The sequence below is a fragment of the Oryzias melastigma genome, linkage group LG1 (genome assembly GCF_002922805.2).
Source record: "Oryzias melastigma strain HK-1 linkage group LG1, ASM292280v2, whole genome shotgun sequence".
Classification (NCBI taxonomy): domain Eukaryota; kingdom Metazoa; phylum Chordata; class Actinopteri; order Beloniformes; family Adrianichthyidae; genus Oryzias; species Oryzias melastigma.
The window spans coordinates 21,359,863-21,376,045 of NC_050512.1; the positions used below are offsets into that span (position 1 = coordinate 21,359,863).

General features: G+C 38.2%; 1 protein-coding gene across 1 annotated transcript in view; it reads right to left on the minus strand.

The window, feature by feature from the left end:
* Positions 1–1,527: 1,527 nt before the first annotated feature.
* Positions 1,528–16,183, minus strand: part of adgrl3.1 (adhesion G protein-coupled receptor L3.1) — a gene marked incomplete in the record, with an annotated part of 186,114 nt that continues 171,458 nt past the window's right edge. Inside the window, 4 exon segments of the mRNA XM_024290283.2 lie at positions 1,528–5,166; positions 7,143–7,445; positions 8,841–8,858; positions 9,368–9,406. Coding sequence (XP_024146051.1) covers positions 4,523–5,166; positions 7,143–7,445; positions 8,841–8,858; positions 9,368–9,406 — 1,004 coding nt within the window.

The following is a 16,183-nucleotide window of genomic DNA, read 5'->3' on the forward strand; positions in this document are numbered from 1 at the left end:
CTTCACATGGGTTAGCTCTGAAGAACAGATGGTTAAATTTAAATGTAAGTAATGACTTTTTGTTTTAGGATGATATTTTTAAAGTTATAAAACCAATGTTTTTATGTATTTCCAAGTACTGGAAGCTCCAAGCTAATGCTAGCTAACCGGCGGCTATTGGTGATGTCATCGAGCAGAAGTGACAACTCTCCGTTTTGAGGGTTAACAGTAGGGGAAGGGAAGAATTCAGATTGGGCCTTTGTGTATGAGTTTGACCCTTTATCACAGCAGAGCTGTAGCTCTATGAACCCTGATTTACAGTGGACTGTCAGCGTCTCTGTTGCATGGGGAGTCCGCCTCACAACTGCCAGTTAGCTTAAATTCTCCCTGTTGCGTCTCTGGTCGATCCCCCTTCCCACCTGACTTCAACAAGAGTGGTTTGTCCCGCCACCCCCTTGTCGAGTAGTTCTTCCCGCTCTTTGTTCATAGTCCCTATTCCCTCTCTTTCCCTAACCAAGTCCTCGTAAAATGCATCTTTTATGTCATAAAATATGTTTTTGTACTTCCAAAACCAGTGTAAACTAGGCAATGTGACTCTTCACCGCCTGTTTAAGAAAATATCATTTTTCCAACTGATTTTTAAACTGAGAAAAGTAGCTTTGCATGGATATCGGCCGAAAGTTGCTTTTTCTCCATTGAAATTGTGTAAACCAGGGATGAGCATCTCCAGGGGGGCGCATTCCTACATGTTTTCCAACATATCCTGCTCTGGCATGTTCAAATTGGCTGGACACACCTGAACCAGGCAATCAGTCATGAGTAGGGCTTCTAGAAAACCTGCAGACACACCAGCCCTGGAGGCCTGGAGTTGTTCGTCAACAGTCAAATAGTCGGTAATTCAAAGAGCTCCAGCTCCAGAGTTAAAGGGTTAAACATAGCAATGCTTTCATTTTCTTTCGTCTTTTGTCAGGGTTGTCTGTCTTTAGCCACCAGCACTACCCCATCATTCACATACATTTTAGAAAAAGGCATTAGCTTTCTCCAACGTAGCCTTTCATGTATGCATTTCCACGCAGCAATTTGCTGCCTCTATACCCTTAAGTCCTACCCCTTCATTTGCACATTTACATGCCGTTTTTAACTGCATTTGCAATTTCCCGCATAAGCACTAGAAAATGAAAGGCTGGTTTAATGGAAGGGCTCGGCTTTTGTGCAACAGATTATCCCTTCATGACTGTCATACATCAGATAAACAAGTGGCAGTAATGGAGGTTAGATCACAGATAAATCATTCACATATTTATCTTTTATAAATAAAAAAAAATCAATAATCATTTACTGAAAAAAATGATGCTTTCATCAGACAAGACAAACTGGTGCACTCAGTTTATAGTCATTTCAGCAAGGTGTGTGTGTATGTGTGTGTGTGTGGGGGGGGGGCATGTCTGCGGTGTTTCGTGACGGCCTGAAGTGCATCTTTGACACGAAGGCGCTGATTTGCAATTAGCCAAACAGCTAAAAAGGACTCAAGAGGCACGGAAACCAGAAAGCTATGTCAGTAATTTATTTGTTGGCAAACAACTTTCACTGTCACAACAAATATTAGTTATGAGATCTTTCGACTTGAAACCCATACAAAAAGAATAAATAATTATCAGTAATATTGTAATTATAATCATGATCATAATAATTTAAAGAAAGGATGAAACAAAAAAACAGTGTCATTTTATATACTCCAGTCTAAAGCCTATTTTCCCTAGCTTGTTTGGCTGCTCTTAAACCCAATAAACGGATAAATAAATAATTTCTCTCTTAGGGACGGGGAGGGGCTAGGGGGGTGCATGGGAAAGCTACAATTCATACACTTATGAATCTTTGCCTGTAAATTTGTAAACCTTGCTTTAGCGACATTGAATGGAGCTGCTGTGTGATGATGCAGCGTTTCCCTATTTTGCATTGATTAAAACTTTGGAGCTGCGTTCACATCGAACGCGATTTTTGCGGCGGAGGCGATCCAATGTTAAGTCAATTTACAGAAATGATCAGAGGTCCTGCGTTTTAGGCGTTGTAGCGTGTCCAGAGTTCAAATATTTGAACTTTGGGAAAAAAAAGGCGTGTCGGGTCAACCAATCAGGGACTCGGCTTTGGACCATGATTAACCCTTGTGCTCTCTCATGGGGTCCAGACGACCCTTACTTTATATTGATGCGTGATCCCTCCCACCTTTCCAAAGGTGGACAGGATTTAATATCTGCCACAGACACCAGAGAAGATAAAAAAATCAAGACATCCCCACTTTCAACGTAAACATCCCCTAGGATAGCAGAAGGGTTAGTTAACGATGTAATTTAGTGGGAATCTGATCGTTCTACTCCTCAATTTTATTATATTTTTCGGATATGTATCATGACAATTATAAATAGGTCCTCGAATTTTATTCTTGTTTTAATATTTTCTCTTCTCAGATGAATGCGGGACAGAAGTACCGCTGAAAGCGTCCCCTAGTCAGTATATGGAGTGAACCTCACTGTACTGGGAGAGTCTGATTGATTTCATGAACTCAGACATGGCGACATGCTAACCAAGGGTTTAGTAGGGCTCTTCGACATATATAACTAGGGCTGTGAACATTAAAGTGTTAGCGCACGCAATTAACCAAACAGTGTTAAAGCGTATATTTATTAACACAAATTAATTGCACCTCGCGGAGCAGCAGTCTTTCGCTTTGCGTGATTTAAAACACTTCGTCAGGTATCATCCCACATTTACCATAGTTATCTACAGAAGAAATAAATATTCAATCAGTTTTTAGTTCTTGTTTATTTTCCAGTTTAGATTGCTTTTTCACAAAAAGCGGACTATTTCTCCGTATCACCGTTGTCACAGCCTGAGCCTCGAATGTAGCAACAAAAAAAAGTTATTGCGATTAATTGCGATTAATTTTTTTCCTGGGTTTGCGGTTAATTAGTTAATTTTTTTTAATCGATTCCCGGTCCTAAAATAAACCTGATCTCTCAACATCATCCATGTCTTCCATGCATTGTAAATGAGATACAGACAATCCTCCCAAGTAGCGATGAAGCTAAAAACTTTTGACACTAGCTCCTCTCACATGCGATAGGAGTGGGAAGTTTATGAACACATTTTTGGATAAGGCGTTATTCAGCAAATTTGAAACAGACACGCAAATCACATTTGGTGTGAACGCAGCATCGGACTGGCAGTTGTTTCACTCACCACCATTGTCACAACGAGGACATGTCAATTTCTATATATTTGGCAACAAAGACAATATATATTAAACCGTTTATTCACTTCACCTCAAGTCTTGCATCTGTGTTTGTATCAACCAGGCTCCTTTTTGCAGCGGTTTTGTAAAAAAACGTTCATCATTTGATCATTTTCCCTTCATATATAAAATTAAAAAAACAAAACACAGTGGTAAAGTATATTGGAAAACTGATTTGCAAATGTGTCAGTGGTGTTGCTATTCAAGGACCGGGACGTCCTGTGTGAGGGTATATGCATATTAATGAAGGAGTGCTTAAACTGTATCTGAGAAAGAATGACATGACAGATTGTTCTTTGTTCCATCTGCGGCCTGTAGACGACCAGAACATGTTGTGACGTTTCAGAACAGTCCCACAGACGAAAAGATTTTCAACTTCAAAAATAAAAGACTTAGTCATATGCAACATTTTTGTATCTGTATTCTGTACAATACATAAAAACATTATGTGAGCTCCTCGTAATCCTTTGATAACTGAAAAAACGTTTACAGAAGAAAGGAGAATCAACGGAATTCATTCTTGTTTTTTTTAAATCTTTTTTATCTTTTTGAGTTCATTTAGAAGTCTTATGGTCTTTCTTGATTTTGAGTGAAATACACAGTATCCGTAGTCACTACAACTCGCAGGAATGTTACACCAGCCCAGACACGATTCCAGTTTAGCAGATATGAACGGGAAAAAAAAGGAATTTGGCTTGACGTGGTAGTTGTTCATTGTTCCCGGTTGACCGCTTGAGGGTACAACATCGTCTATCCTTCACTTGGCAGGAAGGTAGTACCTCCTGCTGTACCCTTCAAAGAGTTGACGACATCGTCCAAACAAGTGTCTTTTCAGACATGGAGACACGGACACACGCTCTGACGGCCTTGAAGATGTGGAGACTAGACACTAGAATCTCTGCTTGAAGTTCATAGTTGGGTTCTTGTAGGGCCACGGTCAGTCTAGCTCAACTTTTGAATTGAAAGAATTCCGTTCGGTTGCAAACTCTCCCATTCCTGGTTACAAAAAGAAGTCTTCAAGACCCGCCTTATTAGTCTGCAGCGTTTATGACAATACATTCAGTCTCATATTTTTTTTTTATTATTATTTTTTAGATCCGACCAGTGATATCTCATCCATGAACAACGGAAAATGTCCCACACAGTGTGTCAATCCAAGGGCAGGCCAGCTCTGTCAACAACACAGAATGTTTGAACTTTAAAAGTGTGACATTGGGCTTCAGGGACGGGGAAGGATAGAAGTCTGGACCGGCTCTATAGACTCGTAACCAGATGAGAGGGGTCTACGGGCACCTCCTCGGGAGACGAGTCGGACTCCTCCTTGCTTCCGGACACCATGTACCCATCGCTGCCACCACGGCCCATGTGGTAGTAGCTCTGCAGCTCGTGTAGGTGATTCCTGGAGCCCAGGTTTGGCATGCTCTTATAATAGACGTCATCCAGCTCTGGAGCAGTGGCGCTCTTGCAGGGCTGGAGCTCCCCGGAGCTGTCTTCCTCTCCGTCTGTTAAACCGTTTATCTGCCCATCTGGGAGGTCCGTCAGCACCGGCATGCTTGTGTAGAGCGAGTCTCTGTGGTTGGGGGAGTGTGTGTGCTCGTCGGTGTGTTCGTTGGTTAGCAGGGGGAAGAAGCTCTCGCTGGGCTCCTGGGGGATGCGCCGCTGTCGGGAGAAGCTGTGAGGAGGGGGCGGCGGTGGTGGGTGGCTGTCTGGAGGAGGGGGCCGCGGCGGCAGCAAGGGAGCATTGGACTCCTCCCGGATGATCTCCAGACCAAGGTTCTCCTCGTGGGGGAACGCCGCCGGGTTGTCCAGCACTAGGTGACCGTTGTCTTCTTTGCCGCTGCCCACACAGCCGCTCACGCCACTGCTGCTGCTGCTACTGCTGCCCCCAGCCATACTCCCTGGAGCGAAAAAAAATAAATGAGATGTTATATTTTTAATGTTTTATTCTGAAATCAATAGCTGATATCAATAGTTTTAGCACCAACAGTGCAACTATAACCTTAATCTAAATCAAAATCATGGCCCAGGGGCCGGATCCGGCCCTCTGGGAAATTATATCCATACCTCCAGATCATTTTGTTTTATTGTTATTAATGGCCCAATATTATCATTATTTCTAACTAGCATAATTTTGACAAAACATATTTTTATGGAGAGTAAAATATTATTTAAGGTTTAAGCTGATTTATTCTGGAATAACATTCCTGCCTTTTTATTATTCGTAGTTGTGTTAAAAAAAGTTATGTTTTTAAAGTTTTAAAAATTTAGCTTTAAATGTTTATCCTGTTTGGCCCACGACAGAAGGTGTGTTTTAGATTTTGATTTTGTGTGATTGAGTTTGGACTGTCTTTAACATTCTTGGATTTTGATCTTACTGGCTGTCTTAAGGATCCATGCTCATTATTATTTCTTTACACATTTACTTCTCAGTCACATGCACCTGTAGGGGGTGCTTCTGGTTTATGGGTTGTTTGGGCCGCTCAAGGGTTATAGACAGGTGTCGCCCATTGACTGTATAAAAAAATCTGGACTGAGCAAATATGATGTCACCCATAGAAAAAGCCTGACTTCCGGTTCCAGCTAAATTTATTGACTTCAGTGGCCATTTTTCTCCGATATGGACTTTGCCATATTGGAGCCAGACAGCACTAGTAAGCAGTGATTGATCCGAGTCGGTCTGAGTCAGCATTTCTATGGTGACCATTCTCGCTAATCAGGAGTGAGCTTGTTGCGAATCAGTCAATCAAATGCTTTGGACATTTGACATGAAACCACCTACTCTTTTTAAGGCATCTGATTGGTCAGTTTATAACTTGAATAATTTACGATTCAGAAAAAAAAATAATGAAAAAAAAAATTAGGATTAGCAAGAAAGTATCAAAAATAGGTAGTAGAGCAGGAATAAAAGCTGTTTACTTCTCAATTAAAGTCTATGGAATTTCGGCTTTTTGGGTCCAGCAGGTACTTCCTGTTTGGAACGCCAGGAGTCACTCAGTCCAGATTTTTTATACAGTTATACAGTCAATGGTGTTGCCGCATCTTAAAGGGAGTGCAGGTGGATCTTATAATTTCTGTAACCCTTGTGCTGTCCTAGACATGTTTACATTAAAAGTGGGGTCATCTGCGTGTGGTAGTACACACTTCTTGCTTGAACAACCCTACTATATAACACGCCCCTTCATAACCTTACATGTTGTTTATGTGTTGACAAGGACCGGTTCCTCACAGCATGCCCATAAAAAACATGCATGAACATTTTCCCTCAATGGGTTCATGGAGTGCTTGATAGCCTTGATATTTTGTGAAGGTTTGTCCATTTTTCACACTGTACCAGACACCCCATATAAGCTGTAGTTGGGACTAAGACTTAAGTCTTCTTATGATTTTATAAAAAAAAAATAAAAATCCACAAATGCCTTTTTTTCCCCCCATTTTTTTTGAAGAAATCTGGATGCTCGATAGAAATTCTGTATGCTAACTCCTTTTAGTTGCAGTAATAATGCATTCACAATGTCTGTGTGTTTGCTGCAGCTTTGGTGTTTGCCAAACATCTCAGCATTTGATTTTCAGCCATAAATTCAGACGTCAAATCAAAAGAACACTCCACATTTGCAGAACACTTTCCTGCTTAGGGTTGAACAACAAATCCAAGGACAAGTTTGCAAAAATGGAACAGAAATGTATTTTTTTAACAAACCATGTACTTAATGCAAACAAAAACAATTTCCGCATAACAAATGTAGCACTTTGTCTTTGCTTTTGTTGGAAATTTGTCTAAAAACGAGAAATTAGTGTCAAAAATGCGCATTTAACTCATCAACACTATTGATTTCAGAGGTAAAAATCCATAAAAGCAACACAGAACACGAAGTACCTCCATTTGCCATACTGCTGTTGACCAGCTTGTTCATCAGGTTGTGACTGCGCTCCGTGGTTGCACGCTCGTGGTTATTAAGGTACGGCGGGATGTAGTTGGAAGTCAGCTCCTTGAGGATCTTCTTCTCCAAGGTGGTCTCTTTGTGGTTGCTATGGGTGCCGTAACCGCCGCTCCGGTCCAGAATCTGGACGCAGTCGCTCAAGTACTCACTGCTGGCCATGTTGTAGTTGTTTGGGTGGTTACCATTCAGAGGGAGCGTATCCATTACACTGGAATCTCTTGCATTGTTCAGGATGCCCTCTGGAAATCAAATGATCAAAAACAAAAAAAATCCATAAAATTTAGAATCTCAGAAGATTTGAATCAATTTTTAATATCAAAGCAAGAACAGAGGATAGAGGAGAAGATGGTTGTGAGAGGGATTTTCTAATAAAACAGCATTTTACAAACAAAAAACAAGAATAGGAGCATGTAGATTAGATCAATTTAAATGTTTCATTTTATTTCATTAAAAGCCTTTAGCTAACTCTTACCACATGCATTCTAGAGAAATGAGATTTAAAAATGCTCAGAATTAAAAGCACTTTAGTCACACAGGCTTTATCCGAATTCCCTCACTACTCCGCGCTTACTGCACAATGTAGGGGTTTCACCCATTTTTTTTGTTTTTAATTCCAAAATTCAGTGCCTAGAACATTTCCCAGAAGTCCCATGCATTGTTGCTACGTGATCTGTAACGATTACCCAAACAATACCCCACATACACAAATCTGATGTTACATTCTCATGTTTTCCTGACTTTGCGACGGTTAAGACGTTTTAATTAGATTAGCCTCTGTAATTTATTTTTGTTGTTCAAAGATTGTAAGACTCATAATTCATTAATTTACAAAAAAAAAAAAAAAAAGATTAGCTCCCGGTTGTATTTTTCAACAGTTTTGCCTCCTTTACGATTGTCCGAGATATGTGTGTACATGTGTGATATAGTGTGTACAGGTCTCCAGACGGCGTCCTTTCATATCAAGCATCACCAGGTGCCCCAGTAGTCCAGGGGTGTATAAAAACCGCGAAATTCTGCACACCTGACAGTTCCCTGTCACCCTCTACATTCATGAACCCGCAAATGATAAAAAAAATAAAAATCGGGCAGCGGTATGAAATCTTGAAGAGTCTCGATCCCTCCTCATTGCGTGGTGACAATTGAATTTGTGACCGTAGAATTAGTGGAAGTGGACGTAATTCAAGCATGCGGGGTACCGATCTCACTTAATTGGTGAATATAGACCAAAATCCAATGCATTTTCAGGATTTGTCCTCTTAAAAAATTTATGATTTTTTTTTAAATATATATAAATCCTCCAAGTTTATTTTTCTTTAGACCAAAAATAGTCTTAGAAAATGTTCATACTTAGTAGGTTTTTATTTTAGAAAATGGGTGCTATCATATTTGGTGTATAAAAAACAAAATAAAAAACAAGACATTATAGGACGCATATGTCTGAATTGCATCAAAATCCAAGGCAAATGATACCATGCTATTTAGTCACTTAAGGGCTACAGAGTAGTGAGTGAATTCGAACATAGCCGCAGAGTACAATTAAATCATAAAAAAAAGCTTTTGCAGAGCCTGAGCTACAATATTGCATACAAGTAAAAGAGGAAAAAAGAAGGGAAGTAAAATCTGTAAGAACGTACTTGTGTCCCGGTAGGGTGCTAATGGCCAGCATGAGGTAGGGAGGAGAGAAAACAGACAAAAATATGAGTTTGCATACTGAGAAGAAGCAAATCTGTCAGACTTTCAAATCAAAGCCAAAATTAGTAACTCACTTTGATTTATTTCTTATGTTTTAAAATATTCTACGAAAAAGACATTTAATAAAAAAGCAGAACTCAAATATGTGCGTAAATATAATGCAAACTTCTGGTGACGCATGCACAAACAGTATCCATTTAAACAAAGTTAAAACTGGAAAAAAAAAGCAATAATTAAAAATTTCCCAAATAGCTTCTATAAATAAATCTGAAATGAGTTGCACAAACACAATTGTTTTCCATGCATGCATATTACGATGTGATTCATTATCTCACTTGGGAACAATAACGAAGATACATTCGAGTATTAAACACTTTAAAATGAAAACGCCATGCAGTACACAGTTAAGAAATAACTCCCAACTAACTTTTGAAATGCTGTACGTTCATAATAGGAACATCAGGCACACCTTGGGTGTTGTACATGCCCACGGCCGGGTTGTTATAGACTGCAGAATCCCCCAGGAGGGTGTTATAGGGATTGTTAGTACCATGGGGACGAAGGAGAGCATTAGTTATAAGATGATTAGCCATGGCTCCTGGTGCAGGCAGATAGAGAAAGAAAGAAAGAAGGAGAAGGAGCAACAGCCGGGGCAAGAGAGGGGGAGAAAAGGAAAAGCAACAGCCAAGTCAGGAGAGGGGAAAAAAAAAAGAAAGAAGCACTCGAGAAGAAGTGGAGACAGAAGGAAAGAGCGGCGTTACAGAGTGGAAGTCAGCAAAAGGGAAGTGGTGAGGGGAGGGGGGTAAGAAGAAGGGAAAAATGAGTGAGTGTGTGGAAGAAAGAGGGAGAGAAGAGGACAAGTGAATCAAACAGGCAAACACAGTTTAGGGAAAAAGCAGAAAAAAACCCAAAATAAAAGCTTGTCAAGTCATTCTTGCAGCCACTGCGTTGCAGCCTGAGGGAGGGGGGCGGGAGACAGAGAGACAACGAGAGCGTAGCATGGCTCGGAGCAGGCTGCGCCGCAGTTCAATGCGCTTGAGCAGAGAGGCATGACTACAAGATAGTTAATGGACGAAGGTTGCCATAAAGCTGTGTTCTCAGTGCATTTTCTCCCCCAGCTGGGAGATAGATCATGTACACATTAAGACACTTCAAGAGAGAAAAAAAAAAAATACACACACAGACTCACACAGGAGACAAATGAACACATCAGTGCATATCTATTTATCCTCAAACTGTACTCCCTCGTTGCACGCAACCTCAACCCTGTGATGTGTGCATCCTGCTCCAAATATGGGTCTCTTTAGTGAACAATTTTGGAGCTTCAGCTCTTGAGCACATTGACATTAATGCATGTGCCCAACTATTGTTTGTCTCATAGCTGCAGACTGTCATAGCAGAGACGGATAGGTTGATATCTAAAAAAAAATCCTGCATTTTGTGGTTCAAGCACCTAATTTGGCATGGATGTACCTAAGGATCCTCTTTCAGAAAACCCCATTAGGCACAAGAAAAATACAAAATGGCAGCCATTTGTAAAGATGTCAGTCATACACTTGTAACAAAAATATTTTAGATTTATTTGCCCCCGCTTCAACAACATAAGTTCTTTATGCACAAAATGTAGTCTTTAAACTAGAGGGATACCTAGAGATTGCTATTATACATATATATTATATATATTTTAAAGACTTAGATTTTCAATAGTAACTTCTGTGATAAATGAAGGACCCAATATTTAAACATTTTATTTTAGGAATAGAACTGGTCTGTGGTGAATTGGTAAAAAAAAATAAGTAAGAAGTTGACAAAAGAAAGCAAAACTTTCAACTGCCTAAAAATGAGAAACGTGTAAAAACTTTCATGCGGCGGACTATTCCGCGGATTTCGCCTATTACGCGTTATATGTAGAATGTAACTCCTGCGATAAACGAGGTTCCATTGTGGTGAATTGGTAAAAATAATAAGAAAGAAGTTGACAAAAAAAAAAAACTTTTAACTGTCTAAAAATGAGGAACATGTAAAAACTTTTATGCGGCTGACTATTCCGCGGATCTTGTCTAATATGTGTTATATGTGGAATGTAACTCCTGCAATAGACAAGGTTACCGGTATTTAAACATTTACAATGTACAATGTGTACAAGTTTTTTTGTAGCTGACTATTCCGCGAATTTCGTCTATTACGAGTTATATTTAGAATGTAACTCCTGTAATTAATGAGAGACCTGGTATTTTGATATTTACATTAAGGAAGCAATTTTGATATTTCAGGTCCTTTTTTAATTTGGAATAAAACTCGTTCGTGGCGAATTGGTAAAAATAATAAGAATAGAGACAAAATTAAGGTAATCAAAATTTGATTAAAATAAATAATTTTTTGAAAACCTTCTGCTGTAACAATGGGATACAACTGAGCTAACTTTTGTGTTTTGTTTTTTAAGTGTCTCCAGTTCTACAGAAGCCTACAATTCATTAAAAATATTCTAAATATAAATTAAGAATAAGAAGTTGAAGAAAGAAAAAAATAGGACTAAAATTTAGAAATATGTACAAATTTTATGTGGCTGACTATTTTGCGGATTTTGTCTATCGCACAAGGGACTGGTTTACTTTACTTAGGGAAATTTGACAGTTCGAGCCTTTTTAATTTAAAAATAAAACTGTTTTGGTGTGAATTGGTAAAGATAATAGGAATAGAAACAAAAGTAGGTTATTAAAAATCAATTGAAGTGAATAATTTATTGAAAACAACAGGATACCACTAAGCTAGTGCTCATGTTGTGTTTTTTAATTTTTTCCAGTCGAGAATACACGATTTACATACAACTTTTGAAGCTCATGTGTAGTAATGATTCTGAAAATAAAGTAAAAGTGACATGTTAAAAAAGCAAAACCTGCTTAAAAATGTGAATCGTGTTCAAACTTTTTACTGGAGTTTGTTTATTTCTATATCGTCTAAAAAAAAAAATCAAAAATTGAAGGTGTCAGGAACAGGAAATGAGGTTGGAAGCTGCTCTGTCTCTACCAGATGAAGCCCTTTTATCATTGTTTCCATTTTTAGCCACTAGATAAAAAAAAAGAAAAAACTTTATATGAGGCGACAGAGAAATTCTCGACTGGCTCCTACACTGCATGAGTGCTAACCGCCGTGAGTCATGACTGACAGGCTGGTTGGTCACAACAGGTCTAACATTTATCGCAGCATTTCCAGGATGACGAGCGTTTTAAACCGAAGTATGGACGGCGATTAGCCAACCGGTGCAGGTTTAAAGGTTTATGTAAGATGCTTTGCTGTAAGTTTTCCTGATCTCTTTACTGCATGAATGAACCAAGGAGGGAATCTGTCTCCCAGTCCAGAATTACAGTTGATGAGCTCAGAAGAAAAAGCCTGAAAAAAAAAAACAAATTGGTTTTGACTGCTTTAAGAGCCTCACAGGAAAGTGAGAAGACCTGTGACATTAAGACAAGATAAAGCAAAGATTTATGACAGTGTGACATGTTTTTCCCTATTCGATGTCTGTCACAGGTTCTACAAAACGGCTAAAATGTTGGCAGTGGATTTTACTCCCATTTTTCACGATCAGAGTTTATGACCATCGTGGTGTTGTTCCGTCATAAATGACAGAACGAATGCGCTAACATGTTTGTCTCTAAGGAGAGTTTGTCAACTCCTGTTATGTGCTTTGTATGTTTTAGAGAAATCTGTGGGAGTGTTTGAATGAAAAGGAGAATGGGGCATTTTTAGCTTTTAGCATTTTAACTATAACTGTTGTAATTTGATACAGGTATTTCTGAGACTCCTATCTCATTAGCATTGCTTAAAAACACTTAGTTTATAACTTGTTTTCTGCCCTAAGGTGAGTTTTCACTCCACTAGGGGCAGTAGAAAGGCCTTTCCTGCTCATTTCAAAATGGCTGCTTCCAGTAACGCTTTTGGCGGGAAAATCTTTTAAAACTTTTTGTTGAGAACAACTCATCTACTGTTATTTTTTTTTTCTTTTAACTGACTACTTGTTATAAAATAAAGCAATATTAGTTGATCATTAATTATTTCTAATACATCTACACTGTGTTAAAAATATGCACATTAAATTTGAGATGGTGGGTGAATAAGGGGCTTTTTTCCACTTATATCAATATTTTTTCATCTTAAACTGGCATTTGTGTGAGCAAAAACTTACCAAATCACCAAACATTTCATAATTGATACTATCTATAACTAATATTTTTTTTATGGATTTCATCAAAGGCTTTAAAAAAATCCTCCTAATTCCCCAAAATTGGAATGTTTATGGCCATTCTTTGATGTTGTACATGTTTGATATCAGTAAATATTTCCTTTCAGTAAAATTTATCTTTTACTGTTTCAAATTAATTTACAACCTCTCATTTTTGCACAGCACCTCGCAAAATCTAGACAAGAGGTGTGGGTTTCTTGAGCGTTGCCTGAGTGAGTGTGTGATAATTTAGGCACTGACACACACACACTGCTTTTGTATCAATCTGTCATGCTAACAGCTTATTAGTGGCCTGGAGAAAGCCAGGGCCACCCTTCAACTTACAGTCTAAGAAATGGCATCGTACTTTCGGTGCATGTGCGTCAGCCTGTCTTGCCGTCGGGTGTCTACACACCCTCATTACACTCGTCCCAGACAGGCAGACTTATGGATTTGCTCCCACATTCCATTAAGGTTTCTTACTCTAGAATGTTTGGACATAGAAAGCATAAAAATACTGCAAATACCTTGGACTAACCTTAAGAAATAATTTAAAACCGTACAAACTTTAGTAGCCTGGGGGGCGTTTTAGACAGCAGATTGTGGTGGACTCAGTCAGATTGGGGGAAACTTTAAAACAAAAACAAAAAAAAAAAAACACATCATTGTTTGCTTTGGTCTGCTTTTACAAGTAGATCTGCTATTTGGGTGGTAGTATCGTCCAAAATGGAAACCAAGCACAAAGAAAAATGGAGGAAGAAAGCCCAGCGAGTAGATAATGCTAATCTTTTCTAAAAATTATTAACAATATGTGTTACGGCCTTCAGCTGGGGGTGGGAGATCTGATGTGGATTAAGGGGCTGATGGGGAGGTGGAGCAGACGGGGGTAAGACAAGACAGATTGCCTTTGAAAGCCTGAAAATGGCCAGATAGAGTAATAAACCTTCTTGGAGGTTTTCTTTAATGGTTTGTTGTGTCCCATTTTCTTGACGAAACTCTTAATTTTTGGTCTTCTTGTTTTGTTGATTATGAACTAGAATTTATAAACTGTAGCCCCTTGACCCTGGAATGACCTTGTCTTTGACCCTCCATGTAGGGCTGGGTGATACTGAGCATTTGAGTATCAATATGATACCAATCCGATACTGGTCAATATTGCCGATATTGATACAAATATCGACATTTTTTGTATATGTTGTGAATGTGACATAAATCTGAAAATCTCAATTGTTTTTAATCGCCTCATTTTTTTTTTTTTTTTTTTTAAGTTTCCTTTTTTTAATCAATTGATAAACATAAAAACAAAATTAGGATTTATCGGTTCTTTCAAAAATCTTTTTACTTGTTTTGAACTTTTAATGATGTTTTACTTAAGATGTTTTATTTATTTATTTTTTATTAAATTTGTATTGCCTTTTGTTAGACCTTGTAAAGCACTTTGTGGTATTTACCTATAAAAAGTGCTATCTTAATAAATTTCTTCTTGGTTTGTGACAGTATGTCTGCATCTTTTTTATACTTCACGTCTGTGTTGGTCCACAATATCCACGTTCTTTGCTTTTAAGTGCTGTTAATCTAGCAAAACCACCATTAGTTTTACTCCACTAGTGTGTAATCTGCAGTAACTTTGGGTATAAAAAATGGTATTGTTCCGATATTTACCTTAAAGCTCAATTCTTTGATTGAATTCTAAAGTCATCAGTTCCATCACCGCTACTAAGTCCCACTCCAATCACGTTTTGATCTGTTTTAAGAGCGTTTTTTTTAATTATAATTATGCAATTTTTAGTCAAAATTTAAAAAGACCTGTCATTTTCAAGGACAAATTCTGCAGAGCGATGGTGGTTCATCAGAAATTATGGGCAGGACTGTTGGCACAGAGTAACCACTTCCCATCAACCATCTGTTTACCTGCTCTCCTGCTAGCTTACAGCCCCTCACAACATTCCAAGTGGAATATTGGAGTTTGTCTTACAGTTTTTGAGATGAAGCCTTATACAAGAAAAACAAAGACATTAATGGAGCATGGCTTGCCGATTGTCGCTTCTACGTCACATCTACAAGCTTTGTCAAACTGCATTTTTTCATCTGCTCCTGATTCACAGCGATTTTTAATAAAGACATACTTGGAATTGTAGCTTTCAACTTAAATTTCTTCATAGATGTCATCAGAGTGGCTCTTTAAGCTTCAAAATAAAAGGTGAGGGAAGGAGCAGCAATCATAAGAGTGACTTTAGCTTTAAGGATTATAAACTAATCACACAGTCTAAGGTTATACAGTCTCTTAAAAATGCAAAACTTTAAACCTGTTGTAATGTTGTACATCTCCTCTTAGGAATATAAATAAAGGTAAAAAACAAGACACTTCTTTAGTTTAACTATTCTTAGGGGGTTTATTTGATGGACTGTATTTTGGAGGAGAAATATAGTTTTCTGCATGAACATACAAACAAAAAGGGGCGTGGCTGAAAGATGCGATTGAAATTCATCCCTTAAAATTAAACATGTTTTGGTTGTAATCAATAAACCCTCCTAAAGCACTACTAGAAAAACACACAATTTTAGGTCAAAATCTGGAAATTAAATTGTTCTTGTGGCATTTTTTTGATGATGGTTGACATATATTAAGAAAATTAAGATTGCATTTTTTAGAATATCTCTATATATTGTGAATCAGCAGAAAACTGCCCAATTCTGATGCATCCACTTTCACATGACTAAATCCATGTAATTCTAATGAATTCCTACCACTCTGCAGTAGAAAATAACCTTTTTTTTTTTGTTTGTTTAAAAGGGCATAATCATAATTAACACTGCCTTTAAAATAGTTGTAAAGATGATCGGAAATTTAAAAACTTTTCTCGCTTTTTCTAAAATACATTATACATTTTTTTTTAAAGTCAGGGTTATCCTGAAAGTTTACGAAATTACTGTTCTAATGCTGTTGATGTTGAATGTCTCTGCTGAGTGACTAACTCGCCTTCAATTTACAAACTGCCAGATTAGTTTGCACCTTTTTCTCCTGCATTCCTGTAAAGACTCTCTTTAAAGTTGCATTAAAAGCAC